The 27,715-nt window shown below is 39.6% G+C and overlaps 3 protein-coding genes and 1 long non-coding RNA gene across 4 annotated transcripts; 1 reads left to right on the forward strand and 3 right to left on the reverse strand.

Moving 5' to 3' along the window:
* Positions 1-1,652: 1,652 nt before the first annotated feature.
* Positions 1,653-2,890, reverse strand: LOC146496960 (uncharacterized). The gene is made up of 2 exons (XM_085140350.1): positions 2,149-2,890; positions 1,653-1,951 (listed from the first exon to the last, which is right to left on the reverse strand). The coding sequence occupies exons 1-2, from the start codon at positions 2,888-2,890 to the stop codon at positions 1,653-1,655; spliced, it is 1,041 nt and encodes a 346-aa protein (XP_084996476.1).
* A 2,000-nt stretch (positions 2,891-4,890) lies between these two features.
* LOC146496961 (uncharacterized) lies at positions 4,891-8,517 on the forward strand. Its single transcript, XM_085140971.1, has 4 exons — positions 4,891-5,834; positions 7,191-7,496; positions 7,629-7,703; positions 8,057-8,517. The coding sequence occupies exons 1-4, from the start codon at positions 5,693-5,695 to the stop codon at positions 8,203-8,205; spliced, it is 672 nt and encodes a 223-aa protein (XP_084997097.1). The 5' UTR covers positions 4,891-5,692; the 3' UTR covers positions 8,206-8,517.
* A 4,164-nt stretch (positions 8,518-12,681) lies between these two features.
* Positions 12,682-20,894, reverse strand: LOC146496962 (immunoglobulin lambda-1 light chain-like). The gene is made up of 5 exons (XM_085141058.1): positions 20,391-20,894; positions 19,978-20,298; positions 15,672-15,734; positions 13,706-14,011; positions 12,682-13,598 (listed from the first exon to the last, which is right to left on the reverse strand). The coding sequence occupies exons 1-5, from the start codon at positions 20,431-20,433 to the stop codon at positions 13,423-13,425; spliced, it is 909 nt and encodes a 302-aa protein (XP_084997184.1). The 5' UTR covers positions 20,434-20,894; the 3' UTR covers positions 12,682-13,422.
* Positions 20,895-21,532: 638 nt separating this feature from the next.
* On the reverse strand, positions 21,533-25,619 carry LOC146496963 (uncharacterized). Its single transcript, XR_014870784.1, has 3 exons — positions 24,325-25,619; positions 22,362-24,232; positions 21,533-22,269 (listed from the first exon to the last, which is right to left on the reverse strand). It is a non-coding gene; the product is annotated as an uncharacterized LOC146496963 (long non-coding RNA).
* Between the last annotated feature and the right edge of the window lie 2,096 nt (positions 25,620-27,715).

Raw genomic sequence — 27,715 nt, forward strand, 5'->3', positions numbered from 1 at the left:
CAGTCAACAGATTGTGTCAAGAAACTGAACTCAAATCCCAGAGTAAGTCAGTGCTGCTACTATCAGTCAATACTACTTCCAGATCGATAGAATCAACTTTTAGGATGCAGCACCTTTGCATCCCGATCAGAGTGGACTTTTCATTTTTCATCAGCTGGACAAAGATCTGTAGTTTATTCATGATGATAAAACTGAAAACAGTCAGTGGAACTGGCTCTTCAGTATCTACATGTTCATCTCCCTTTTTATGACTACAGCTCACCTTCAATAATCACTATGTTGGATAATGATGAACTACATACACTGCTCTGAGTTGTTCCATTTTCTACTTTATGTTTATTAGAATAGATATTTCCAGCTCTGACTTCTAATGTTCTTCTGAACAGGAACTCTAATAGTTGCACAGTTCACCCCCTATACCTAACTTATTTAGCTTATGTATCTAATCTGACCCTAATGTTTGACTCTAATCTAACATTTGATAAACAGATTAATGCAGTGATCAAGTTGAGTTTCTTCCATCTTCAGCTACTTGCTAAAGTGAAGCCATGTCCCTGTTTTAGAGACTTTGAGAGAGCTATCCACATCTTCATGTCATCTCGCCTCAAATATTGTTATAGTCGTCTGCAGCTGGTCCAAAATGCTGCAGCATGGTTACTAACTGGCACATGCAAGCAAGAACACATATCTCCCATACTGGCATCATTACACTGGCTGCCAGTTTAGTTTAGATTAAGATTTAATTATTTGTTTTTAAGGCTTTGCACGGGTTAGCACCCTCATACCTTTCTGATCTTTTAAAGTGGTTCACTGAGGTCTGTGGATCAAATGCTCCAGGCTGTCCCGAGGTCCAGATTAAAGCACAGAGGAGATCGGGCCTTTGCTGTAACTGCTCCTAAACTGTGGAACAAACTGCCCCTTCACATCAGGACCTCCCCAACACTGGACACTTTTAAAACCCGTCTGAAAACACACTTTTACTCCATGACTTTTAAATCAGAATGAGTTTGTATTACTGTTATTTAGATTATTTCTTACTCAAATCTTCTCATTTTATTATTCTTTTTCTTAACTTTTATCATGTCTCCCTATGTTTTTATTTCTTTTGATTACCTTAATTATTCAGCACCTTGGTCAAAATTTGTTGTTTCTGTTATTAAACAATCTCAATCTCAGCTGTGAGCTGTTATCCATATGTTCTGAGATACTGTGCCATATACCATCTTTCCCTGGGGAGGTTTGATGTACATTTGTATCTCTTTTTAACTTAAATATACTGGAAGGTAAATTAAAACGGTCATCATTAATCACTTCTCTTCAAAGTTAGTCTAGGATTACTCTAAGAAACATTTGTCAAATTTTCTGAGTTATGTATATTTACTAATGTGTGAGCCAGAAACACTGGCCTGTGTTACGAAATCAGTTTCACCCCGGTTCTTTTTATTCCTCGGGCATCCAGAGACGGCACCGGACTCAGTAGTCATTTTCGCAAAAACCTTTATTCATCTTCATTTAAGCATGCATCTTCTTGAAGGGAAGACGTGCAAAACCGAAACTGAAGACAAAACCATAACCAAAACACTGGAGCATGGGAAGCAGATCAAACAGTTCGAGAGGCCGACCCGAAAGTTGCCGGCACAAAAGTTCATAAGTCAAACGGTCGGGGGGCCGACCAGGTGGGTGACCCAGGTGACAGAGCTGGTGCGGAAAGCAACGGCGGCGACGATGTAGAAAGAGTTCAGGGGGCCAGCCGTGTGGACGGCAATGGCGACAGCTCTGGTCCGGGGGCCGGCCAAAGGCTGTGGCGGCGACGGCGAAGCTGAAGCTGAATCGGGACCAGACGACGGCGAAGCTGATGCAGAGGCTGGACCAGGCGAAGCTGAAGCTGGACCACGCGACGGTGTGGATGAAGCTGAAGCTGGACCAGGCGAGGGCGAGGGTGAAGCTGAATCTGGACCAGACGACGGCGAAGTTGATGCAGAGGCTGGACCAGGCGAAGCTGAAGCTGGACCAGGCGACGGTGTGGGCGAAGCTGAAGCTGGACCAGGCGAAGCTGAAGGCTTGGAGGCTGGACCAGGCAAAGCTGAAGGCTCGGAGGCTGGACCAGACGAGAATGGAGCTGCAGGCGGCGGCGTGGAAGACGGAGACTGTGGTGCTGCAGGCGGCGGCGGCGGCGTGGAAGCCGGAGATGGTGGCGCTGCAGGTGGGAGTGAAGCTGCTGCTGCAGGCAGCGGTGTGGAGGTTGCAGGTGGTGGAGATGGTGGTGGCTGAACGGTCTCGCCAGAACCGTCAGCAGACATGAGGACGTGCTTGCTGGGTCCTCCCGGACCCCCAGCTGACAAGGCAAGAGGCTGGACGGGCACCTCGGGCCCTCCAGCGGACGAGACAGGAGGCTGAAGCGGCTCCTCGGGCCCACCAGCTGACAAGACAGGAGGCTGAAGCGGCTCCTCGGGCCCACCAGCTGACAAGACAGGAGGCTGAAGCGGCTCCTCGGGCCTCCCAGCTGACAAGACAGGAGGCTGAAGCGGCTCCTCGGGCCCCCCAGCTGACAAGACAGGAGGCTGAAGTGGCTCCTCGGGCCCCCCAGCTGACAAGACAGGAGGCTGAAGCGGCTCCTCGGGCCCCCCAGCTGACAAGACAGGAGGCTGAAGCGGCTCCTCGGGCCCCCCAGCTGACAAGACAGGAGGCTGAAGCGGCTCCTCGGGCCCTCCAGCTGACAAGACAGGAGGCTGAAGCGGCTCCTCGGGCCCCCCAGCTGACAAGACAGGAGGCTGAAGCGGCTCCTCGGGCCCTCCAGCTGACGAGACAGGAGGCTGGACGGGCTCTCCAGAACCCCCAGCGGATGAGGCAGGTGGCGGTGTGGGAGCCGCGGAGTGCTGTATAGACTCATCAGAGCCTCCAGCAGGAGCTGATGAAAAGCAAAGAAAACTCTAAACTGAGGTGCAGGAGGACTGGAAATTATGAACACACAGCAAGTTGAGGGTACGACGTGACAGGGAGCACAGGAAAACACAGGGCTTAAATACACAGGGGAGTAATTAGGAAATGGACAACAGGAGGGAGACACAGCTGGGAGAAATTAGGCTAACGAGACAGGAGAAAGGTAAAACTGAACACATTGACATGAGACATGAACTTTCAGAATAAAACAGGAAACAGACACAGAGAAGCATGGACAGACAGAGGGAACACAGGCAGGCATGAAACAAACACACTAACACATAGCAAACCTAAACAAAAGACAAGGCAGAATAAACAAGAATATAGAAGAAGATAAAGAAACACAAAACACCGAGTCCTCAGACTCAGGACCATGACATTACACACGTTCTTAGTTAAGATTATTACACCTATCACAGAGAGCTTCTGTCTGGTAAAAGGCCAGAAGCGCCAACGGGCGGCGTCAGGCTGAGTGCGTTGGAGGTTGACACACACACACACACACACACACAAACAACAGTTAGGCTCATGTTTAGGCTAGCAGTTCGAATAACAGTTTGCAAATGCCTGTAGCTGCAAAATTATGTCTGTGAAAGGGACAGTCTGCTCCAGGAGATAAGTGAGAGTCGGCACCTGGCCTCAAGACGGAGAGAAGGCTCTTTCCATATATGTCAAAAGTCGTCAATATTATTGTATGTGCTTTGTATGTGTTCTGACGCATGAGGGGGTGTCATAAACCAAACCCTGATGGTATAAAACAACCGTTTGTGTATTATTGGGCGGAGATCGATGTTGTCGGTGGGCAGTGTTCATCTCCCCACGCGTGTGTTCATTAAAATCATTGTTTGACCGAAGCTCTTCTGGACCATTATTGTTTTTGTGCTCACCCTCAATATCTGAACCCGCAACAACGTGAGTGAGTGTGCATGTAGGTGTGGGTGCGTCGTAACAGTCAAAGCAGTGTGTGTGTCTCTGTGTCCGTGACTTCCTGCCGGTCATAAAAGTAATCTCCTCTCTCCCCAGCTACAACACATTCTTCTACACAACATAGAAAACAGAGTTAACATATTACAAACACTGAGACCCCCACTCTGCATCCACTGGGCCATTGCCCTCTTGTTGTCTTACATTTACAGATAAGGCGGAGAGTCTCCTGCAAACCTACTTCTAAGTTATAACAATTATGAGTTTTTATTAAAGGTACAAGCATCAGCATCAGCAACCCCCAACTGTAGCTTCCTGTCTCCTTTTATGACAGCAGAACCCCAGTGTCCATAAATTCCTTTCCCTCTAAACAATTACACACTCTCAGGCTACAGCTAAGCCAAACTAAAACACAGACAAATCCTTCCCTGTTCCTCTCATCTACTGCTGGACCCTCTTATCTAAGCAAATTTAACACATTGTATTCTAATAATTGTTTTCTTGTACTCACACCTGTCACTGTTATTAACAGCAGTTTTATCCTTTTGGCGCAACATTAAAATTTCCCAATTCCTTACTAGTCCATTCATTCTACTCATCATTCCCCGAATGTTAGCTAACTGTGTCTCTGCCTCAACTTTTGCAATAAAGTTTTTGGAAATACTGTTTGCGCTCACTTCTAATGAATTAGCTTCAATACTATTCTCAATCCACCGAGATACAATCTTCCCTGGCCCTGAAACCATTGGAAATATTTCTTCTGCAGTCTGTATGATTACTGCCACCAGCTCTTTGTTACAAACCTCCACCTTAAAAATAATTAATAAATTAATAAATTAATAAATATTAAAGAACAATCAAGTGTAGCAGTATGGCAAAGCTGTAGTGATCCACTTGGGAAAATAAATCTCAAGTACAACTGTGTGTTTAACCAAAGTGTGTTTAAATGTCAAGTTCGTCTCTTGAAGGTCTTCAGCTGCTCATGTTGAAGGTCCACTGTGAGCTGAAATTCCAATGAAGAAAAATCAAAGTGATGTTTCAGATTAGTCAATGAGCTCATTAGTTAATAACTGTGTAAGATGGTGTTATGGTCCCCTGATCCTCTGCTGCCTACCCACCATCTATCTTTCCTCCCTCTGCTTTCTATCTTTGTCTCTCTGTGAGTGTGGCATTTGTGGTGTGTGTGATGTTTGGCAGTTCTGCTGGTTCCTGCTCCTCCTCGGCTGGAGCACCTGCAGTAACTGATAATCAGTCCAGCACATCAGTTTGGAAGAATTTGACTCCATTTTTGACACAGAGCAGCTTTTACTTTTTCAAGAAGCTCCATCAAGCTGCACAAAACAGAGGAAAATGTGCAGGACATAACAATATATCAGAGACTCATCACATCACTCACTGGATTCACTGGATTATTTTTCTTTCAACATTATTTGGAACAAAGAAAACAAACTTGACTGGTTTGTGTCATTGTGGTGCTGCATGGCCCACTTTCTCCTGAGATTCAGTTCACAGACACATGTTCTGATAGTTTTCTTTACAATTTGCTGCTATAATTCAAAATTGATTGTGTGATTAATGATGGTGAGCCAGATGGGCCAAACCATGATACTATCAGCAGATGTTTCATTGTAGTGGTGGCATCATTGATGGGATAAATGGACTGGTGCTTATATAGTGATTTTCTATTTTCATGTGGACTAAAGTAGTGGACTGACCAACAGACTGACATTAACATCAGAGCCGTGCTGCTAGTGTGGCTAAAAGAAAAGAGAAGAAGAGACAGTCATGTTGATATGAACATTAGAGAAACACATCATGGAGCTGAAATATGATCCTGCTTCCTCATTTGGACTCATTCACCTCAGCTGACACGTTCAACAGCAGACAGGTTTTTGTAGCAGTCTTTCTCACTGTGAGAGGAAGATATGACTACTTCATCTTTGGCTCTGGAACTAAACTGTCTGTAACAGGTAAGAACAAACATTTATTTTCCTTCAGTTGTTTTATTGTAGAAGCTGAAAATGTGTTTAAAGTCAGTTTCTGCTGCTTCAGGCTTTACATGTTAGTTTTTCATCATTAGTAGAGAATTCATCTGCAGCCATTGTTACAGAAGAAAAGCTCAATAATCTCTGAAAACATGTTGAAATCTCACTGAACAACTAAAGTTCTTCTTTATTTCTGCAAATATTAGTGATGTTACAAATATTTAGGATTTGATCCTCTCAGTGATTCTGCTGGTTTTTAACACAAGATCATATTTGATGTTAAAATTAAATTAATATAGATTAACAACAAATATGTTTTCAGGAAATATTTGCTTTATGTTGAGGAACAAATATTTTTAATAGTCAAACATTCATGTAGCTGCTTCAAAAAGGTAAATAAAAGTATAAAAACAGATACTGGTTAGAAATCTCAGAAATGATATGACAGATATGTCATGATATGAATATGACATCGTTAAACTCTGATATTTATTTCTGAGATGAAGTCGTGTGTGTGGATTTGTACGTGACAATAAAAAGTTAATAATACTTTAATTTTCCAAAATACTTTTCAATACAAATTTTTATTAAATATACTTTGTCAAATAATTTGTATTTTATGACTAAAAATATCATGAAGTATATCTCATATTATTGAAAACGTTTTATTCAACATTTCAGTTTTAGTGTTTTAAAATAGTTGCTACAGTTTTTTATTTGAATAAAAACATAAATTAAAATAATCACTGCGTTACTTTTCCAATTTTTACACAAAAATATTTAAGAATAAATTAGTCTGAAAGACAAATATGGTCTTTATGGTAAAATATATCAAAGACAAGAAGAATGTGAATTTTATCTGCTGAATTGAATTTTGTGAAATGATATTTAATTTTATTAATAGTACAAAACAATATGAAAAAAGATGAATTTATTTTTGGGCGGAAGAGGATCTCTGTTAGAACTCATGTCTAAGGACTAATAAGAAAAATACATTTTCACTTGTATAAAAACAAATATAAATATTTTAAAATTGGACTGAACTAAATTTCTATAAAACAATAAAAAACAATCACATGACGAATTAAACTGAATTTAATTTGAGTTTAAAATCATGCTGAGTGTTCCTCATGTGAGCCATGACGACATGAGGTGATGACTGTGTTTGATATGAAGCTGAATCCAGTGTATGTAGTGAACTTTGTGCTGTATTGATGAGTAGTTTAGTGATCAGAGTCCATGTAGTTTCCAGGATCAGACTGAATGCAGTGCAGTGCTGGAAGCTGCTGCTGACTGTGTGAATGTGTGTCTGTGCTGCTTGTTGCTGCTGTCAAACTTCAGATGAGCAGGTAGTGAAGCCCGTGGTGATCGTGTACCCAGCAGCATCCAGAGCCCACCTGGAGGGGAACAGCTCCCTGCTGTGTGTGGCCTCAGCCATGTTTCCTCCTCTGGTCCAGTTCTCCTGGAAAAGACAGAAGAAGAACGGCGGAGAACCGGAGGAGCTGCCCCCCGGAGAGCAGCTGGAGCTCAGAGAGTCGGGACGCACCATTGCCATCAGGATGGTTGATGGGAGCGATTCTGACACATATAAATACAGCTGCTGGGTGAAGCACGAGGGGGGCACAGTGGAGGCCCAAACACAACAAGGTAATGAAGGCTTGGTGACTGTGTTGAGCAGTGATTCAGCTTCATGTGGAGATGCTGTCAAAGAGAGCAGAGCAGCAGAGGACTGACATTTCTCACTGCAGCTCCAAACATTTGACTCCTTTTCTGTTTCAGAGCTTCCAGCTCCAGCAGCCTCCTGTCCTCCAGAGAGAGAGCCAGCAGACCTGCCAGCTCTGCAGCCAGCTGACTGTAAGATCACCTGCTGCCTCTCTGCATGGACAGCTCCAATGTCCAATGAGGGAGCTGGAACAAGTTTAGGGTCTTAAAGTTGCACTAATTGATCAAATCTTCATCCAACAAGCTCTGATAAAGCCACTGTACACTAGCTGCTCAGCACCAAACAGCAGACAGACCATAATATGTCAGAGATCAGTTTGTTAGCTGCTTGTGGAGTTCTTCTGCCCCCAAGTGGACACAAACACTACATCAATTCATCCACTTGAAGAAGAAGCTGTGACTGTTTCTATTTGGACTTTTTCTCCTTGATCTGAGAGGAATAACCCGACTGTCTGTCTGTCTCTTTGTGTCTGTCTGTCCTTCAGTGTCCTTCCAGTCTCAGTGCAGGGTGAAGCTGCTCTGCCTGCTGTACACAGTGCTGATAGTGAAGAGTCTGGTGTACTGCTGTGGACTCTCTCTGCTGATGATGCTCACAAACAAGGGAGCGTCCACCAACTGCACACATGCTGACTGACTGTTTCCTGCTCGCCTTTTCTCACCATCAGATCTCATCAATTCATCTCATTCATCACTTTGATCAGTGTTGTGTTCATGATGTAGTTCATTCTTCTTCTATTCTGTTTTTTTTATTGCATTTTTATGCACACTCTATTCTAAAGTAGCATATATATGGACAGTTATGGATCAAATGGAAATTCCTATAATAAACTGATCACTGATCAAAATAAATGTGATTTTTTTTGTCTAGTTTATTTTGATTTTTAATTTGGTCATGTATTCTAAAACAAAAAAATAAAGCTTCATATTTTATCATTGTTATAGTTACATTATTGTCCAGAGTGATTTTTTTCATGCATTCAAAAAATCAGTAATTTATGAAACCATGTTAACACTTGTTTGTCACATTTACATCTTTAGTTTTAAATTATATCCATTTCCAAACAGAACTCCTGCATCTGAAGAAGACAAAAGTCAAATGAATGATCCAAACATGTAAAATATTTCAACACAACTTTTAACCTAAATCATCTGAACTGTGACTGAATAAGTTTTTACATTCTGTGGATGAAAAGTTCGTCAACAGCGACACCTGGAGTTGTTTTGTATGTCAGAGAACATCAGACCTGTGCTTCATTAATACTTAGGGATACTTTTTCAAAATACAATTTTGAAAATATTTTAAAACAATGATAAAATAATTATGATCACAACACCTCACACTCAACATTTACTTTTGAGGTAAAAGTATGGTATTCAGCAGATATTCATTTGGTTTTATTTGCTCTTTTTAAAAGTACTGTTGGTATATATTAAAATGGTTGACATAACTGGCAGATGTGATGTGTAAATGTGAGGTCAGAGGTCAAATGTGACATGACATTTGGATGCAGGCCACATGTGAGGTGCAGAATCCTCGTATTACTTCCTAAATGTTGCCAATACGCACAAAGGCAGCAGCATTTTCAGCTTTAATCCTAGAGCTGAAAGACATTTTATGAAAGTTTGACATTATTTGACCTTGAAGAAGAGCTCAGAGGAATAAAGTAATGTCAAATTCAGCATCTCCATATATATATATATATATATATATATATATATTAGGGAAGCAATGATACCAATTTTTTCAAACCAATACGATACCAATACTTGGATCTGAGTACTTGCCGATACAGAGTACAAAAACCGATACTTCTACCACACACACACGCACACACACACACACACAAATGCAATGAATTGGAAGACAGGTTTTATTTTATTCTCTGCCGATAAAAAATAAAATCTTAATAAAAATGACCACAAAAAAATTTCAAGTGAAAAATAAGCACTTCTGTTAAATTATTGCAGAGTCTCCACATTGTAATTTAACAAAATATCACTGAACTATTGGCACTGTCTCGAGCTTTCAGAATAATAAATAAACACTTCTGTTTATTTATTATATTTCATATCACAGCTCGAGTATGCTGAGAAGAATCCTATGTTTTCCACGACCGGCATTGGCTGGTCATCCAGAGCGATAAAATGAGTCGAGCCTCTGTTATTTTAACTGCCCGTGGATTTTCTCTTGTCATTTTTCTTCGCTTTTCCAAAACCTGAGTTAAAGTTGGCTGTTCCACACTGCTGACATTTTGTTTAGCCTAGCTACAGCAGCCTCCAGTTTCTCTTTTTTATCTGGAGCTGCCAGTCTCACTCGCCTAACCCTGTGCCTGTTTAGCGCGGGATGTCCCCCTAGTGGCCAATCTAAAAAACTGACAAGCCACCCTCTAATTAATGAAATAAGTTAGTATCGGTTCATGGTATCGGTTAACTTTTACGAGTATGAGTACACACACATTTTACAGTATCGGCCCCGATACCAGTATCGGTATCGGTGCATCCCTAATATATATATATATATATATATATATATATATATATTCTCTATATGCTGTCAGTGCAAAAAATGACATTAAGAGGCATAGTTTTAAATAACTTTACATACCATTATCATAACTTTGACCTTCAGATCAATCTATTGACTTTGAAGGTCAGAGGTCAAATATGATATTTTAAACCTTTACACTTTCCTTTCTCTAAGCTGACACGGCACTTGTGTTTCTTGTAGGTTATGAGGTTTTATGTAAATATTTTTATTTATTTATTTATGTATTTTATAAATCATTAAGCCGACCTTGAACATGACTTTACTCTACAAAGCTGAAAAATAAGTTTTATCAGATTTTAATCAAAAATTGTTAAGCTTTTTCTTTTAGGGACAGAATGACACACACACACACACACACACACACACAGACACACACACTAGATCTACCAAAAACACAATGTCCTTAACACTAATAATAATAATAATAATAATAATAATAATAATAATAATAATAATAATATAAAAGATTTCCTGTATCTGTCTGCATGTGTCATATTAACAACACTTCATGTTAGAAGAAATAAATATGTTTCAGTAAATAAGGTGCAAAAGATGTTTTTAAATATTTATGAGCGGAAACCAAGAGACTGTTGGTGAATAAGCACACCAACAGGTTTTCTTCAGTTTGAAGAAGTCTTTGTTTTTCTAAGAATGAGGCAACAACGGGACTTTTGTGCTTCTGTATCGGGGGTTTCATGTTCTGTTGATCTGATAACAGGAACAGATGTACAGGAGGCATTTTTGTAAACCCTCCCATATGAAGATAATAACACAAAAATCTATTAATTAATTAAATTAAATGAACAAGAACACAAACGACTGCACTAGTTTAAAAAACAAAGGTTGGACAAATGTGATATTTTGCATAAATTGTGACATGTGTTGATTGTTATACGTAGCTGTATATGTGCGCAATGGTTATTATTGTGCAAGGTTTTTTTAATGTGTCACTTTTTTTCATTGTAAATGGTCACCAACGAACTCGTGAGTGGGTTTTTCACCTCTTCTTTTATTTCATCACAGTTGTTTTGAACTCATCTGTGAGTTGTTTCTCTCACAGATTAAAAACACTGATCATTGCAGGCGCAGCTGAAATCAGACCGACTTCCTGGAATCGTTCTTTAACCAGTGCGTGTAACTGTCAACATGTCATTAAAGTGAAAAACCGCAGCTAACGGTGTGGCGGCTGCAGCGTCAAAACCCACACAGCCCATCTGCTGCACGAGGAAGGAAGTGCTGATGCACTGACAACAGATTCACATGTAAGAGCTCCTTTTTCCACTGAGCCCCCTCCACCCACTCAGAGTTACACTCAAACAAACAATATTAATGACCCACTTTCAGTTGTTTTTGACCAAGTGATACGAAACCAACAAGCCCGCCGTACATACTAGAGGGCTATGATCTGAATATAGTCGAATACTGAGAATATGAATTACCTAGAAGTTAAATTATCATGAAATAAATTAAGATATCTGTCATATTTATGGTGTGTTGACTCAGGATGTGTTGTGCTCAGTCATGACTTCTCCCTCCAGCAGCCTTTTGTCTCGAGATCACTGCTGTGAAACGGCGTTGCATTAATAAACTCGAGTTATTTGAACAGTTCAGATTAAGTCTGTAAAATCTGTTCATGAATTGATGCTTGAAGATTTATTATTTATTATTTGAACCAGATTACAGATTTGGACGGTTTATTTTCTGTATAATATTTTCACTACTTGAAAGTGTTATTTCTTAACTTAAAATTGTAAATTTAAATTTTAGAGGAAAAATAAAAAATGTTTTTCTGGTTAGTCTAAATAAGTCCAATTCTGGCCCCCGGGCCTCATGTTTGACCCCCTTGGTCTAAAGGTTAATCTAATTGAAAAAACTTAAGTGAGTTCTCAATTTGCTTTTTACAGTAAATAAAATATTTTTGTACTTAAAGAACTGTTTTTGTTAGATGTGGGTTAATAATTTTCTGTTCACTGTTACTGATGTTTTAAATGTTGTAATGTTTCTGCCACATTAAAGCAAACTCAGACAAACTGCATAGGAATCATAAATAAACTGTATATGAAAAACTTTATTAACAAGTATTACAGACTCAAATTTTTTCCCCTCTTCCTTTCTCCCTTTTCTTTTCCTCATTCAAGTCTGTCCCGTATCTAGCAAGTGAAAATAAAAAATAATAAATAAAATAAATGATAAAAGGTGAATCAAATAGACCATTACGGCAAGGCTGGGATGGTCTATTTGGTAAAGTAAATCCATTGGGCATCTTTCTTCGCCTTTAGACAATAATTCTGATGAAAAAGAACCAAACGGGACAGGCAAAAAATAAAACAAATAAAAAAAATTTGAGCTTCCTGTTTATTTCTGGCCATTTTATTTCTCTATGAATCAGTTATTATATTCGGTTAAGTCAAAAGTATCAAAATCTGATTCTAAAGAAATATTTTACTGGTGTTTACAACAAACTATAAAGCTTTTCATATATTTTTCATAGGGAATTACTCCACAATAATTATTTTTGTAAGCTTACTTTGCTACAGAAGACATAAAAAATGAAAAATGATATTTCAAATAATTTCTTCTTGAAGAAAGTCTGGTGCAGAAATAGATTTATTAAAATTTGACACTATAAAAGTCAAACAGACACTCATAAAAGTGAATCTGTAACAGCTAAAAGCTGAAAAGAATAAAAAAGCAGATGTTTTTTCCTACAGTAACAAAAAAGTATTATTAATAAAACAATATTTAAAATATGAATGACATAAAATTACCAAAAGCTTCTTTTGTGAGAACTGTTCTCCCAAATCATGTTTTTGATAAATTATATACATTTTAGGCTTTAAAAAAACGTTTCTTAAAAAATGGTGATATAACAGGTGTTATCTCTGCGTGAGACGGGGTTCTCTTTTATTTTGACATTATGATTTTGTGTTCTTTTCCAAAAGCTTCATGTATGTATCGAATAATCATTTTGTACCGATGTGTTTTCCTTGGCACAGTTTGTTGCCGTCTATAAAACACAACAAGCTGTTGAACTGCAAACACAAGCAAAGTGTTTTTGTTTTTACAAATTAACAACAGCTTCTGTTTCATGTGTGCGATACATGACAGGGAGTTTCTCATGAGGACAACTGTGTACAAAACTCTAATTATCTACAATAAGTCACATTCATTTTGAAGGAATATGTCACTCAAATGCAAAGTATTGCTGACAGTGAACATTTCAAGTCTGTCAGTAGCATAAATTCATCATGTATATATAGTTTTAACAGATGTAATTGAGACATAAAAGCTGTTTAAAGACAGTCAGTTAGCAGGTGTGCTGTTGGTTGAACGTCCCTTCTTTCTCGTGATCGCGAGCAGAGAGAGTCCACAGAAGTACGCCAGACTCTTCGCTATCAGCACTGTGTACATCAGACACAGCAGCCTCTCTTTAAACCAGCGTGGGGGAGGCGGTGGGGGAGGAGAAGGTCCTCTAATCTCTGTAAAAGAAAAGGAAAGAATTAACAAAGTCATGTCAGTGACCTTCTCCTCTGCTCTCTGAATAGTCTCTGACTGTTGAATCACTCAGTCATGAAGTGTTAGTTACCTATTTTGTTTTGGCCGGTCACTTTGCCTTTCTCATGGTTGACTTCACAGAGGTATTTATATGAGTAGATATCACCCTGATCGAGCACCGTGATGGAAGTGATGCGTCCCAGCTCTTTGATTTCCAGCTGCTCCACCTCAGCAGGGGGCAGATCCTCCAGTCGGCCGTTCTTCTCTCTTTTCCAGGAGAACTGGACCAGAGGAGGAATCATTCCTGAGGCCTGACACACCAGGGCGCTCCTCCCCCCGAGGCTGGTGCTGTTTGCTGCGTTGTAAGCGGTCACCTCGGGCTTCACTGTTGGCTTATCTAAAGTTTAACAGCAAGCAGCACAGACACACATTCACACCGTCAGCAGCAGCTTCCAGCACGGCTGGAACACAAATCTTCTGCAGTTTTATATGTGCATCTTAATAACAGAATTTATTTTTTATCTATGTATACAGAAAATTTAAACTATGTCATTCATAATCATTATTATCCAAACTTCCCTGTGAATAAATGGAAATATACAGATTATGTTGCTATAATAGCTACAGTGAAATATTACTATGAATTATGGCTAAAGAACCCACAATACTAAGTATATGATAAATGCATTACTAGTGACATAAAGATACATATTAGTTTATATGTGTATCCTGGGAAATCACAGGCCTGTTTTTTCCAGATTAGACTAGTTTGTGGTTTTATCTGAATCCCCTACAGGTGAGGTCATGAAGTCTTGTCGTTAAAGATAAACGTCTCTTAAATCCACAAGACGATGTTTGACTTGCTCTGCTGCACCTTTAGAAGTGCAAAGTAATTTCTGCTCATGTGTATCTTTCACTGCTCACCGGCTCACTATTAATTCTTTTTATTTCTTTATCTACTTTTTTAAAACAACTGTTCAGCAAACCAGCTGTCTCTGCTATCTTTGGATATATTCGCTTCATGTTTGTCATGGTTTCACAATCACTTATCAAATATATTCAAAGATAACTTCCTCTCATTCTAAATAGCAAATTTCACATTTGTGCTGTTTTGATGAAAAATCATTGAAACAATACACAACAACTACCAAGAGATCTTTTCTAGCACTTAACTCACTTTAACTGTTAAGTCTAATATTTAGTAATAAATCATTTAAACCTTCTCTAATGAAGGCTGAGGTACGGTACCGCAGCAGGCTCTTCCTAATTGTCACATCCTTCATACAGTTGTTTTATTTGGTCATGTTAAACTATAAAATTGAAGAAATATATTAACACCATGAACCAAAATGTAATTATATGTTTGTGCCACATCATTTTACAGATTTTACCACACCACCTTCTAATCACATGATTCTTCACTGTTTGATTATTTTTAACAAGCTGCTTAAATGTGGCTCATCATCGTTCCATCAGCAAAACCTTTAAATGCAAAATGATAAAAAATAGAAACATTTTTAAAAGCCCATTTGTATTTTGCGGTGCATAACTTTCAAGTTTAGATGTAACAATTCAACTACTCAATAATATATAGATAAATATATAGATAGATACACAACACAGAGACAAATAACAATTAAGAAACACAGATTTGTGATCAGATATGCTTCTAATCTGTCATAATTTAATTTAATTTAATTTAATTTAAAGAAAATCTCCCACAGTCCTTATGAATCGAATTTTCTTTTGCCAAGAGAAAGACAGAGAAAGCAGAGTCTTACGTCTCATTAGAGCGGAGCTGAGACCAGAGAACAAGTTAGTCAATTATTTCTTACACTTCTTTAAATGTCTGCAGGGTTTTAAGATGCACACTACATAAAAAAGCTTAAATACATTTCTGACACCTTTTAGATTGTAGTTTTAAAGTTAGACTAAGTGCACTGCTTTCTTAAAACTATTTTACAAACATTTAAAACATTTAAAGGCACAGATAATAAACTTTTAAGTAAAAACAAAAACAGTAAAATCAAGTAGGTGAAGTACATTTTAAGCCTTACCTGTTACATAGAGCTTTGTTCCAGAGCCAAAGATGAGATAGCTGTTGGACTCATCAGCGGATCCTCCCACACTGAAACACACTGATACAAAAACCTTTCTGCCGTTGAGTTTGTCAGCTGAGGTGAACGAGCGGAAAGTATCATATTTCACTTCCAGGAAAGGTCACATGGAGTTGATCGTTTTGGCTGCTAACTGCCTTGAAACTGTGCTTCTCTTGGATAAACTACAAGTAACTTTTTATATTTTGTTTCTTTACCTTTTTCTGAACCATAAACGTTTTTTTTTCAAATTACAGATTAGTGGCTTATTATTATTTATCATCAGCAATTTCCTCAAACCCTGAAAAATAACAATATGGATGATCTCTGGGGTTTCATTTTTTGGAAAAATCACTAAATATGTGTGTGTGTGTGTGTGTGTGTGTGTGTTCCTGTCTACCTATCTTTGTGAGGTCGCAGTCACTTGTGAGGACACATACCGGTCCTCACACATTTGAAGGCATTTTTGAGGCTCAGAATGTGGTTTCATTGTCAGGGTTGCAAATAAGTTATTGGTAGGTTTAGGTTTAGGGTTAGGCATTCATTTTTAAGGGGCACAGGTGTCGAACTCCAGGTCTCGAGGGCCTGTATCCTGCAGGTTTTAGATATGTCCTTCATGTGTGTGTGTGTGTGTGTGTGTGTGTGTGTGTGTGTTTATCTGCCATGTTATTACATATAACTGGTCAGCTGCTCGTTAACAACAATTTGTCACGGACCCGGCTCTGGTGGACTCGGGGGTCCGTGAGCAGGATGGACCATTATTAGTATTATTGGTATTATTAGTATTGTCGTTGTTGTTATTTAGGGATGTGTGTCTTTCTGCACTGTGCTGTGTTCTGTGTTTCACTCATTATATGTAGAGGCAGGGTGTGGGTGTGTACATGTGTGGCTGGAGGATGGAGAACAGCCACATGCGGGCCTAATGGGTGTGGCCCGGCAGAAGGACTGGCCACACCTGAAGTTCCTGCCACACGATCAGGGCTTGTCGGGGGAGCTACTTAGGAGAGTGTTGGAGCTCCCACCGGCGCGGGTTCATTGAGTATCCTACCAAGTTAGTGTGTCTCAGCATATGTCAGTGTTGTTCGTGTATGCCCGCCAGAGTTAGTGTTGACGGCTGCTTCTATGGTTTTTCTGCAGGAGGAAGAGTGGTCCAGAAAGGCAGCACGCACGGGGTGTGCGGAAACACAACAGCGGGGAGCACGAGCACAGACGTCGGAGGGAAGCACACACACGGGATTCAAGGGAACAATGGGGAGTTATTGTGTTTACAGCTTTTCACTGTAAATAAAGAGCACTGTTTGCATCGCAGAGTCTGTGTTTTGGGTCCTCATTCCCCATATCCCCACGGTCTGCCTGCCAGACCGTGACACAATTTGTAATCAGTCAATCAATCACTTGGTTTGGTCAAGACAAGATGAATTTGAGCATCAGAACAGGAAAGAGTGTAAGCATGTTCACTGGAACCTGAACATCTGGACGAATGTTATGTTCAGTTCAGTGATGAGTCCAGATTTTACCTATGGTTAAAGGTTAAAGTGTGGAGATGGTGAGGGGAACACTGTTCTGATTGCACCGATAGCTTAGCAGCTTTAAGTGGAAGCACTAATAATAATAATAATAATAATAATAATAATAATAATGGATTTCATTTATATAGCGCTTTTCGAGACCCTCAAAGCGCTTTACAATTCCACTATTCATTCACTCTCACATCCACACACTGGTGGAGGCAGCTACAGTTGTAGCCACAGCTGCCCTGGGGCAGACTGACAGAAGCGAGGCTGCCATATCGCGCCATCGGCCCCTCTGGCCATCACCAGTAGGCGGTGGAGTGTCTGCAGTTCTGATTTTAAACACCTTGTCATCAGCATGCTGTGAGTGACCAACACAAACAGACTGTCTAACTTGTGACAAATGCAGGTGTGAACAAGCTGTTTGTCATCTGCCTGGTGCCACTTCTCTGAGTTCCCTCTGTCTGTCCATGGTGTCTGCTCATGAATCTGTCTGTGAAGTTCAGTGTCTTGTCTGGTTCTCTGTGTCTGTGAGTTTCCTGTTTTATTCTGAAAGTCTCTGTCTCATTTGAGTGTGTTTAGTTTACGTTTCCCGTGTCTCGTCAGACCTGATTTCTCTCAGGTGTGTTGCTCCTGTCTCCCATCCCCTGATTACTGCTGTGAGTATTTAAGCCCTGTGTGTTCTCCTGCCTGTTGCTGGTTTGTCTGCGTTATCGCCCTCTGTCATCCTGTGTGGGTCCCCTGCACCTGTCTCCGTTTGTGTCTCTAGGTTTCAGGTTTGTTTTATTCTTAGTTCGTCCAGTTAGGTTTTGTCAGTTCTGTTCTTGCCATCCTTTGCCTTTTGTTGTACATCATCCTCCTCAATAAAAGCCCACTCACATCAGTAGTGCCTGCATCTTGGGTCCTTCAATAATTTATACATGGCTCGCCACGCCAGCTGTGACAAATAGAACATGATGGTCGACAGTATCGAATGCTGCACTGAGGTCTAGCAGGACAAGCACAGAGATGAGTCCACTGTCAGAGGCCATAAGAAGATCATTTGTAACCTTCACTAAAGCTGTTTCTGTGCTGTGATGAGCTCTGAAACCTGACTGAAACTCTTCAAATAAACCATTCCTCTGCAGATGATCTGTTAGCTGTTTGACAACTACTCTTTCAAGGATTTTTGATATGAAAGGAAGGTTGGAGATTGGCCTATAATTAGCTAAGACTTCTGAGTCTAGAGATGCTTTTTGAGTAAAGGTTTAACTACAGCCAGCTTGAAGGCCTGTGGTACATAGCTGATTATTAGAGATAGTTGATCATATTTAAGATTGAAGCAGTAAGTAATGGTGCGACCTTGAGCAGCCTTTTAGCAACGGGATCTAAAAGACACATTGATAGACTGGAGGAGGAGAAAAGAAGATCAGACACCAGCGAGGGAGGATAAGAAGAACAGACGCAACAACATTGTCATCCCCTATGTAGCCGGTGTATCGGAAAAACTCAGGAGAGTTTTCTCCAAGCATGACATCCCAGTTTACTTCAGACCCAGCAACACACTCAGACAGAAACTGGTTCACCCCAAAGCAACCTTCAAAACACAGACTTAACAATGTGGTGTTTGCTGTACAGTGCAGCGAGGAATGCCCAGACCTCTACATTGGAGAGACCAAACAGCCACTTCACAAGCGCATGGCACAACACAGAAGAGCCACCTCCACAGGACAAGACTCAGCAGTCCATCTGCATCTAAAGGTCAAAGGTCACTCTTTGAGGATGCCAATGTTGACATTTTGGACAGAGAGGACAGGTGGTTTGAAAGAGGAGTGAAAGAAGCATTTATGTCCACTGTGAGCGACCATCTTTGAACAGAGGCGGTGGTTTACGACACCAACTCTCTGCCATCTATAATCCAGTTTTGAGATCCCTTCCCAGACGCCTTAACGCCCACTCACATCCTGGGCCATCTGACCTCAGGAAATCACATGATAAGGTGGGGCCAGGTTTCACAATGAACTCACCTGAAACCCTGGCTGATTGGGACCCACACCCAGTTTCACACCTTGACTTGTCTGATTAGGTAGAGGATCATCAGGGGGTCCATGACCCTCTTTGGGGGGAAACTCCCACAGGGTTTAAATCTGGACTTCTCAGACTTCTCAGCTTCTCGGATGAGAGGTGAAACGTCTTCAAGCAACTTAAAAAAGTCCAGATGCTTTTCTTTTCAAGCTCCTTAGACTACTTAATGTTAAAGGAATGGTTGGCTCAACAGTCCTCTGACATTTGCATTTACACTTAAATACATTTAAACAAAGTTTTTAATAATAAAATAGGATTACTAATAAATGTTTTTGTTGGAAATGGGTGATTATATAAAGTTTAGTTTTATTTTGCAATATCAACAAAAATGCAAAAATATTTATATTATTCAGTTAAATTATATCTGTACACTTCTGAATCACTACAACTTTCACCTCAAGGCACTTCATGCGGTAAGAGAAAGAGCACACGGTAATAAAGAGCAAAATGTATATACAGCAAATATACATGTATACAATATTTATTAATGACATAATAAAAAAAGATGTGTTTAAATAAAAAATTAAGGATAATTAAGGAAAATAAGGATTAAGCCTTGTATTTGTTTACAGTGAAAAGATGAATTTCTTAAACCTTAAAGGAAAAAGAAATGAGGAAAGTGCTCATTGTCTGATTTCTGCTAGTCTGTTGGTTTTTGTTCAGACTGCAGAGATCATTATTCACTGTGGTACCCGACTTCAAACAGGAGCAATAGTACGTGGCTGAATGAGCAGAGTGAATTCTGGCAACCACCAACTCACAGCCATTCTGTTTTCTTACAGCTGAGAAATCATTTTTCTGTGGATGGTTGAAATCTGAATAAACATAACCATTATTCCTGTTAACAGTCAGAATCACTGTGAGCTTTTCTCCCTCTTTCTTCTGGTACCAGTACACAGTATTTTTGCTACACAACTCAGTTCCTGCACAGCTGATGGAGACTGATTCACCAGCTCTCCCAGTCTGTGATAACTGCTCCTGAATCAGCTGTTCTGCTGCCATGGTAACCAGTGCTGTAGAGACACAGACAGATAGATGAAGGTTAGTGTGACAGTGTTTGTTACAGGTTGAGTTTGTTGGCTCCTGATTGGCTGGAAACACTCACCTGAACACAGACAGCACAGAGCAGCAGCTGGGAGGAAAAGCATTTTGTGCAGTGGTGTTTCCTCTGGTGAACCTGGGGAGAAGTGGCGCTCTGATGCAGCTGAGGCCAAACAAGGACGAGCTGCGAGATCAGACGAGGGCCACGTGGTTTCTAACAGGTCCTCAAAGCTCCCATCAGCCCCTGCAATGCGTAGATTAGTAATATTCAATTTTAAATGGGGTGTGTGGACATTGTTGAATATCTTAAAAAACAGATGTGATCAAAAAAGAAATATTTCTTCACAGTGGGACAGCTTTAAAATTAAATTCAGCCCAGCAACAGTTTTTTATGTATTAACACAAATGAATTTCTGTTGAATATGAAGACGTGTCAGCACAGCAGGAAAAAGTTTCTACATCGTTCAGCTAAAGCAGCTCTACTTCTGTTGAATCACAGGATGGAGAATCATCCAGGTCACCATTCAGGGTACACAGAATGACAACAACTGCTGCTACAACAACTGCTGTAGCATCAATGAACACGATCTGAAAACATGCATTTTGTGAGCCAACATCTAAAGAGCTAGTTGCAGAAGTTCCTATCTCAAGTGAATGCAGCATAAAAACAACTGTGCAAGAATCAGTGTCAGTGATCTACACAAAGCATCAGTTGGAGTTTGTTTTCAACGAGAAGTAAAATTTGAATTTGTGTTGTTACTGCAGATCTAGAAATATTCATTCCACTGAGGTCATTTTAACATTTTATAAAATATATATATATTTAACTTTTTCATTGTGTTAAATATTACAGCTCTATGCTTGAAGACATGTTTTGTGCTGATATCCATCATGTGTTGTTTGTTGCTTACAGAAAATAATTGCATGACAGTGAACATTTCTCTAATAAAGCCCAAACAGCCTCCAGACCCATTTAAAGGTGCAGAAAAATAGTTTTTGAATGTATAAGAAAAACATTTTAAATCTGATTTTACAAAAACTTGTAATGTCTGGTTATAAATTGCTAAAATATATGTATATATATATATATATATACATATATATATATATATATATATATATATATATTGAGAATCTTCTCTTTTCCTTCTTTTGACTTTTCAAAGGTTAAAAGCTTTCTGCAAGAGTCATATTTCAAAAGAGAAACTTGACATGATTGGGAGAAGATTTTTAGTGTTGTATAAATTAATATATAAATAAGTATAGTTTCTCTGAGATCTCAAACAAGTAGTAAAAATCCAATCAGGTTTTTTGAGATGACAGGCAAAAATGTCTGGCTTACATTTTATTTGTAATTTTGCACTGATATCAGGCTCATCAGGGAATGATTGCAAAAGATGATGAAAGATAATACCTTAAATATCTTTGATTAGAAAAACAAGTGTTTGTTACAGACTGTATTTTGCAATAATGTAGAAGACAATGAAGAAATAAACGTATAACAGAGATAACATTTGCAGCACGTTTGAATGGGTTAGGATGTTTCTGTGGTTTGCTGCTCTCTTCCTGTCACAGACTCATCTGTTGGTTTTTGTTCAGGCTGCAGGGATCGTTTCTCACTGTGGGGACTTCTTTGTGACAGACACAGTAGTAGGTGGCTGAATGTTCCAGACTGCATTTGTTGATCAACAGTACAATATCCTCCTTGTCACTCATAGCTGAAAATGACTCTTTTAGATGATGAGTGAACTTTGAGATTTTTTTTTCAATGCGGTCAAAACGCACAATCACCGTGAATGCTCCTGGATCTTTTTTCATGTACCAGTACATATAATTACTGTCACACAGGTCGAACCCTGTGCACTTTAGGGACGCTGCTTCACCAGCTTTCTTTGTAGATGTCAAATCCTCCTGAATCAGCTGTGCTGCCATGGTAACCAGTGCTGTAGAGACACAGACAGATAGATGAAGGTTAGTGTGACAGTGTTTGTTACAGGTTGACTTTGTTGGCTCCTGATTGGCTGGAAACACTCACCTGAACACAGACAGCACAGAGCAGCAGCTGGGAGGAAAAGCATTTTGTGCAGTGGTGTTTCCTCTGGTGAACCTGGGGAGAAGTGGCGCTCTGATGCAGCTGAGGCCAAACAAGGACGAGCTGCGAGATCAGACGAGGGCCACGTGGTTTCTAACAGGTCCTCAAAGCTCCCATCAGCCCCTGCAGTGGCCACATTAGACACATTTAAAGGAAACTATAACGCCTTTGTGTCTTTGCCTGCTTCTACAGTTGAACTTCATACAGTCTGCACTAATATGGACACTTTTTGTTATAACGTGGTTTTAAACTCAGTAAAAGAGTCACTTTTTTAAAAGCTATAGATTTGTTGTTTTTATTATTGTATTTCCTTCTTGTCCTTTGAGCAGTTATTTTCATTTTTATTCTTAAATGACCTTATTTTGCCGTTTCTGTGGATGTACAGAAACTGAGTCTGTGGCTGATAACTGGAAAATGCAAAATTATTATCAGCCCTGAGCCCGTTTTGTTCCAAACCTTCACCTGCCAACGCAGGAGATACTTTTAAAAGTATAATATACGACATGTCCAGTTAACAAATCTAAAAACATCTTATTTATTGTCATATATCCATTGGCGTGTGTACTTACACGGTTCCCAATGTTTTAATGCTCAGTGTAACAGTCACGTTTAGTTTATCGAACTTGTAATGGCATCGTTTGATGTTTGCTCCAGCCAAACAAAACTCACACATATCATTCAAATTTTACAACAATCTTCAGTCATTCATGATCATTTTTAGGTTGGATTCCAAATAACAGCTGAGCTTCCATGTGATTCAATTTGCCACATAGCCAAGTGAATAAATGTAAGTATGCAGCCAATATTCTGTTTTTCAGTACAATAAAATGAAATAATGTGAATACAAAAATGAAACCTTATCGCAGCATCTCGTCTGTAAACAGGATTTCAAACTGCGTTTTTTCTGTAATTTGCTTCAGGTTTTTGAGTGACATGCCCTGCTGATTTTTATATGTATATAATAAATGGTAGCCAGCGTAGAACATCACATTTATGCAGCAGCAGTCTTACACCGTGGTTCAGGGGTTTAGGAAGCTCGTCTTGTAACCAGAAGGTTGCCGGTTTAGACTCTGACTCTTGGTCTTTGTGTCCTTGGGCAAGACTCTTCACCTACCGCCTGCTGTTGTCGGCCAGAGGGGCCGATGGCGTGATATGGCAGCCTCGCCCCTGTCAGTCTGCCCCAGAGCAGCTGTGGCTACAACCATAGCTGCCTCCACCAGTGTGTGAATGAATAGTGGAGTTGTAAAGCGCTTCGAGTGTCTAGAAAAGCGCTCTATCAATGTAATCCATTATTATTACAAATGATTAATATTATAAGTTATGTGATAATATTAGTCTGACTTGCTCTGTGAGTAAACCTCGACTTTCTTATTTCTTCATCTTTATTACTCCGCCTGTGATGGAGGTGAGGCTGGGCTGTGGTTTACTGCCTGACATCTGCTCTTCTGATGGTTTTTGTTCAGGCTGCAGGGATCATTTCTCACTGTGGGCACCTCCTTTATAACAGGCACAGTAGTAAGTGGCTGAATGATCAAACGTACATCTGCTGATCACCAGCTCACCGCCATTTTCTTTCCTCAAAGCTGAAAACGTGTTTTTTAGAGGATGACTGAAAGCTGTGGGCTTTTTTTCACCACTACGATCAAAACGTAGAATCGCTACTAATGTTCCCTCATCTTTTCTCATGTACCAGTACACAAAATTGGTGTCACACTGGTTAATGCCTGTACACGCTAAGGACACTGTTTCATCAGCTCTCCTGGTCTTTGATTTCTGCTCCTGAATCAGCTGTTCTGCTGCCATGGTAACCAGTGCTGTAGAGACACAGACAGATAGATGAAGGTTAGTGTGACAGTGTTTGTTACAGGTTGACTTTGTTGGCTCCTGATTGGCTGGAAACACTCACCTGAACACAGACAGCACAGAGCAGCAGCTGGGAGGAAAAGCATTTTGTGCAGTGGTGTTTCCTCTGGTGAACCTGGGGAGAAGTGGCGCTCTGATGCAGCTGAGGCCAAACAAGGACGAGCTGCGAGATCAGACGAGGGCCACGTGGTTTCTAACAGGTCCTCAAAGCTCCCATCAGCCCCTGCAGTGGCCACATTAGACACATTTAAAGGAAGCTACTGCGCCTTTGTGTCTTTGCCTGCTTCTACAGCTGAACTTCATACAGTCTGCCCCAACACTGACACTTTTTATACAGTACGAGAGTTGCTTTTAATTTTTTTATGTTTCTTTCTTTTTGGTCTTTTGACCTGTTCTTTCTGTTTTTATTGATTTATGGCTTTAACATCCATATCCTCTATGTTTTATATGTCATTGCATGAAAACAACGTCGTCAACTAAGACTTGCACAGTGCTCAGCTGTAAATCTGCTATAAAATGGAAACTAAAGCTTTGCCACAGCTACATCAGCTATTCGAGTGGTTGAGTCAACTAATGGTCATTTTTCAGCCAACACTGTGATATCCATCATTTTCTCTGTAATTTAAATAAAATGAAATAATAAAGGTAATATTTGTAAATGTAACATGTAGAAAATTAATTTGCATTTCTTTGTCTGTTAATTTGATCTCCTCCCGACTCACTTCAAACTCTCTCATCAGCACTTAGTTTTAGGTTTTCAAGTACGCCGTCCTGTCTTTCCATGTATATATGAAACAGTCATCAGCAGAGATCAGCACATGGATTCAGGAGCAATGCTGCAGAATATTTTTAGTATTATAAACTTTTAGATAAGATCACTTTAACGTCCTCCATCAATAAAAAAAAGAAGTTTATGTTACATTTTCAACAAAACAGGACGTCCTCACATGAACATATAAACTCTTTAGTTTAAAATGTAGCAACAACTCAGCGTCCTTTCTAGTCCATCTTTAGATTTATTTACAAATACAGATACTGAGACCAAACTATCTTATTGTCTTTGTATATATAGTATGTTGGTTTGTGTTTTGCTCTTCATTTAACTTGATTTTCGAAGAAAAAATAATAATAATATCACATTAGGAGGGAAAGAAAATCAATTTAACCACAACTTTGTGCTGTTTGTAAGAGGAGAACAGAGTACCTGAAAACGATTTTCTTTGAAACTTTTTAAAAATTTCTTCTTTCTTATTGATCAAATAGAGGCTGGCTGTGGTTTACTGCTCTCTTCCTGTCACACTGTCTGACATCTGTTCATCTGTTGGTTTTTGTTCAGGCTGCAGGGATCATTTCTCACTGTGGGAACCTTTCCAACAAACACAGTAGTACGTGGCTGTGTGTTGGGGTTTAATATCTTTGATGACCAATTCACAGCCACCTGGTTTTCTTAAAGCACTGAAATCTTGTTTCTGGGGATGATTGTAGCGAGAATTAACTGCCCCATCAGCCAGATCAATGCGCAGAATCACTTTAAGAGGATCTTTTTTTGTGTTCTGATACCAGTAAATCTGGTTTTTCTCACACTGGTCAGTTCTTTTACAGCTTATGGCAACTGTTTCACCAGCTCTCCCAGTCTGTGATAACTGCTCCTGAATCAGCTGTTCTGCTGCCATGGTAACCAGTGCTGTAGAGACACAGACAGATAGATGAAGGTTAGTGTGACAGTGTTTGTTACAGGTTGACTTTGTTGGCTCCTGATTGGCTGGAAACACTCACCTGAACACAGACAGCACAGAGCAGCAGCTGGGAGGAAAAGCATTTTGTGCAGTGGTGTTTCCTCTGGTGAACCTGGGGAGAAGTGGCGCTCTGATGCAGCTGAGGCCAAACAAGGACGAGCTGCGAGATCAGACGAGGGCCACGTGGTTTCTAACAGGTCCTCAAAGCTCCCATCAGCCCCTGCAGTGGCCACATTAGACACATTTAAAAAGCCTTTCGTACAATTTCATTTATTATGTTGTTTTATTATTTTTGCTGCAATATTTTGATCAGTTGGCTGTTTTTTGTTTTTTCAAACCCAGCTAGAGGATGAAGATTTTGAAACACTTCAGTCTTTCTGTTGAATGTTTGACCTGAAAGTTCTTCTGTTAACATGTTTAAAGGTGCTAAGCTGTAAACCCATGAAAATCCTAAAAATGACTGGACAGTGTTGTATATTTTGAGGGCCACGTGATTTCTAACATATCCTTAAAGTTCCCAACAGCCCTTACAGTCCACGTACAATTTGATTTATTACTTTTATTTTGAAGCCAAAGCAGCCGATCTTTTGCACATCCACACTGTGCTTCCAAAATAAAACAAAAGTTATAAAGAGATCAGTGATGTTGTTGCAAAGCCAGAGAGGTAATTGTGCACTTGAGCACACTTTAGTGTATTTGCTAATTATAAGCACCATTTCAAATGGGCTTTAGCAGAAGAGGCTTCTGTGAGACCACAGGTGAGTAGACAGGATGTTGTTAAACTCGTAACACTCACACAGTGGGTACTTCTGGTCAGTCAGTCTGCATACAAATATTTACCTGTGAGTGGAAATGCTGTGTATGCATCTTGTATTAATCCTGACTGTTGGTACTAATAAAATTAACAAAGGCTCTATTCTGTGTGTTCAAGTAAACAGTGAAAACAGTGTATAATGTTTTTATAAAGGCCTTTAATAATCAGTTTTTCATTATAATTCAGTGTATCTTATGTTTATACGTAAACTTACTCTTAAACAGATCAGACTATTTTATTTTTAATAAAAAAAATCTTGTTGTGCAGTCTGAATGTTTGGGCTGAAGTTTATTCATTTCCTTTAGTAAAAGCTTTCATCATCTAAAACAATATTTTTATTGGTCCCTTTTAGTTTTGTTAATTCAAAACATAAACACAGCAGGTTATGGGCTCATTTAAAGCTTACTGATAACTTTGTTTATATTTTAATGTTTTAATTAATAGTTTGGTCAATTTCACAATTATGTTACATTTGTAAAATTGTCTTCGTGACTCTTTATCTTGTGAAAATATTAACAACTAAAGATTTAAAACCTCAGTGTCTCCTTTTTTGCTTTAAACTTAACGTCTCTGAAGGTGATGCTGGATTTCCACATTCGTCTGGCAGTTTGTTTCCCTTCTTTCTTACCACAGTAAATAAAAGTTTCAATAAGGTCTCTGAGGTTCGTTTGAAACAAACATATGATGACAAGTTTTGTGGATTTGAGTTTGCTGCTCGTGCTGAGATTAAAAACGAAAAGGAAAGACCGCCATCATGTGGTTACTCAAAAGAACTAAGTAGTTCAAAATCAAAGGGCATTCCTATGAAGAACAAAAGTGAATTATATAATCATGTAATGGTGCTCTGTGTTGGTCTTTATGGGGGGGAGTAGTTTACAGTAATT

The sequence above is a fragment of the Neolamprologus multifasciatus genome, chromosome 18, assembly GCF_963576455.1.
Source record: "Neolamprologus multifasciatus chromosome 18, fNeoMul1.2, whole genome shotgun sequence".
Classification (NCBI taxonomy): Eukaryota; Metazoa; Chordata; class Actinopteri; order Cichliformes; family Cichlidae; genus Neolamprologus; species Neolamprologus multifasciatus.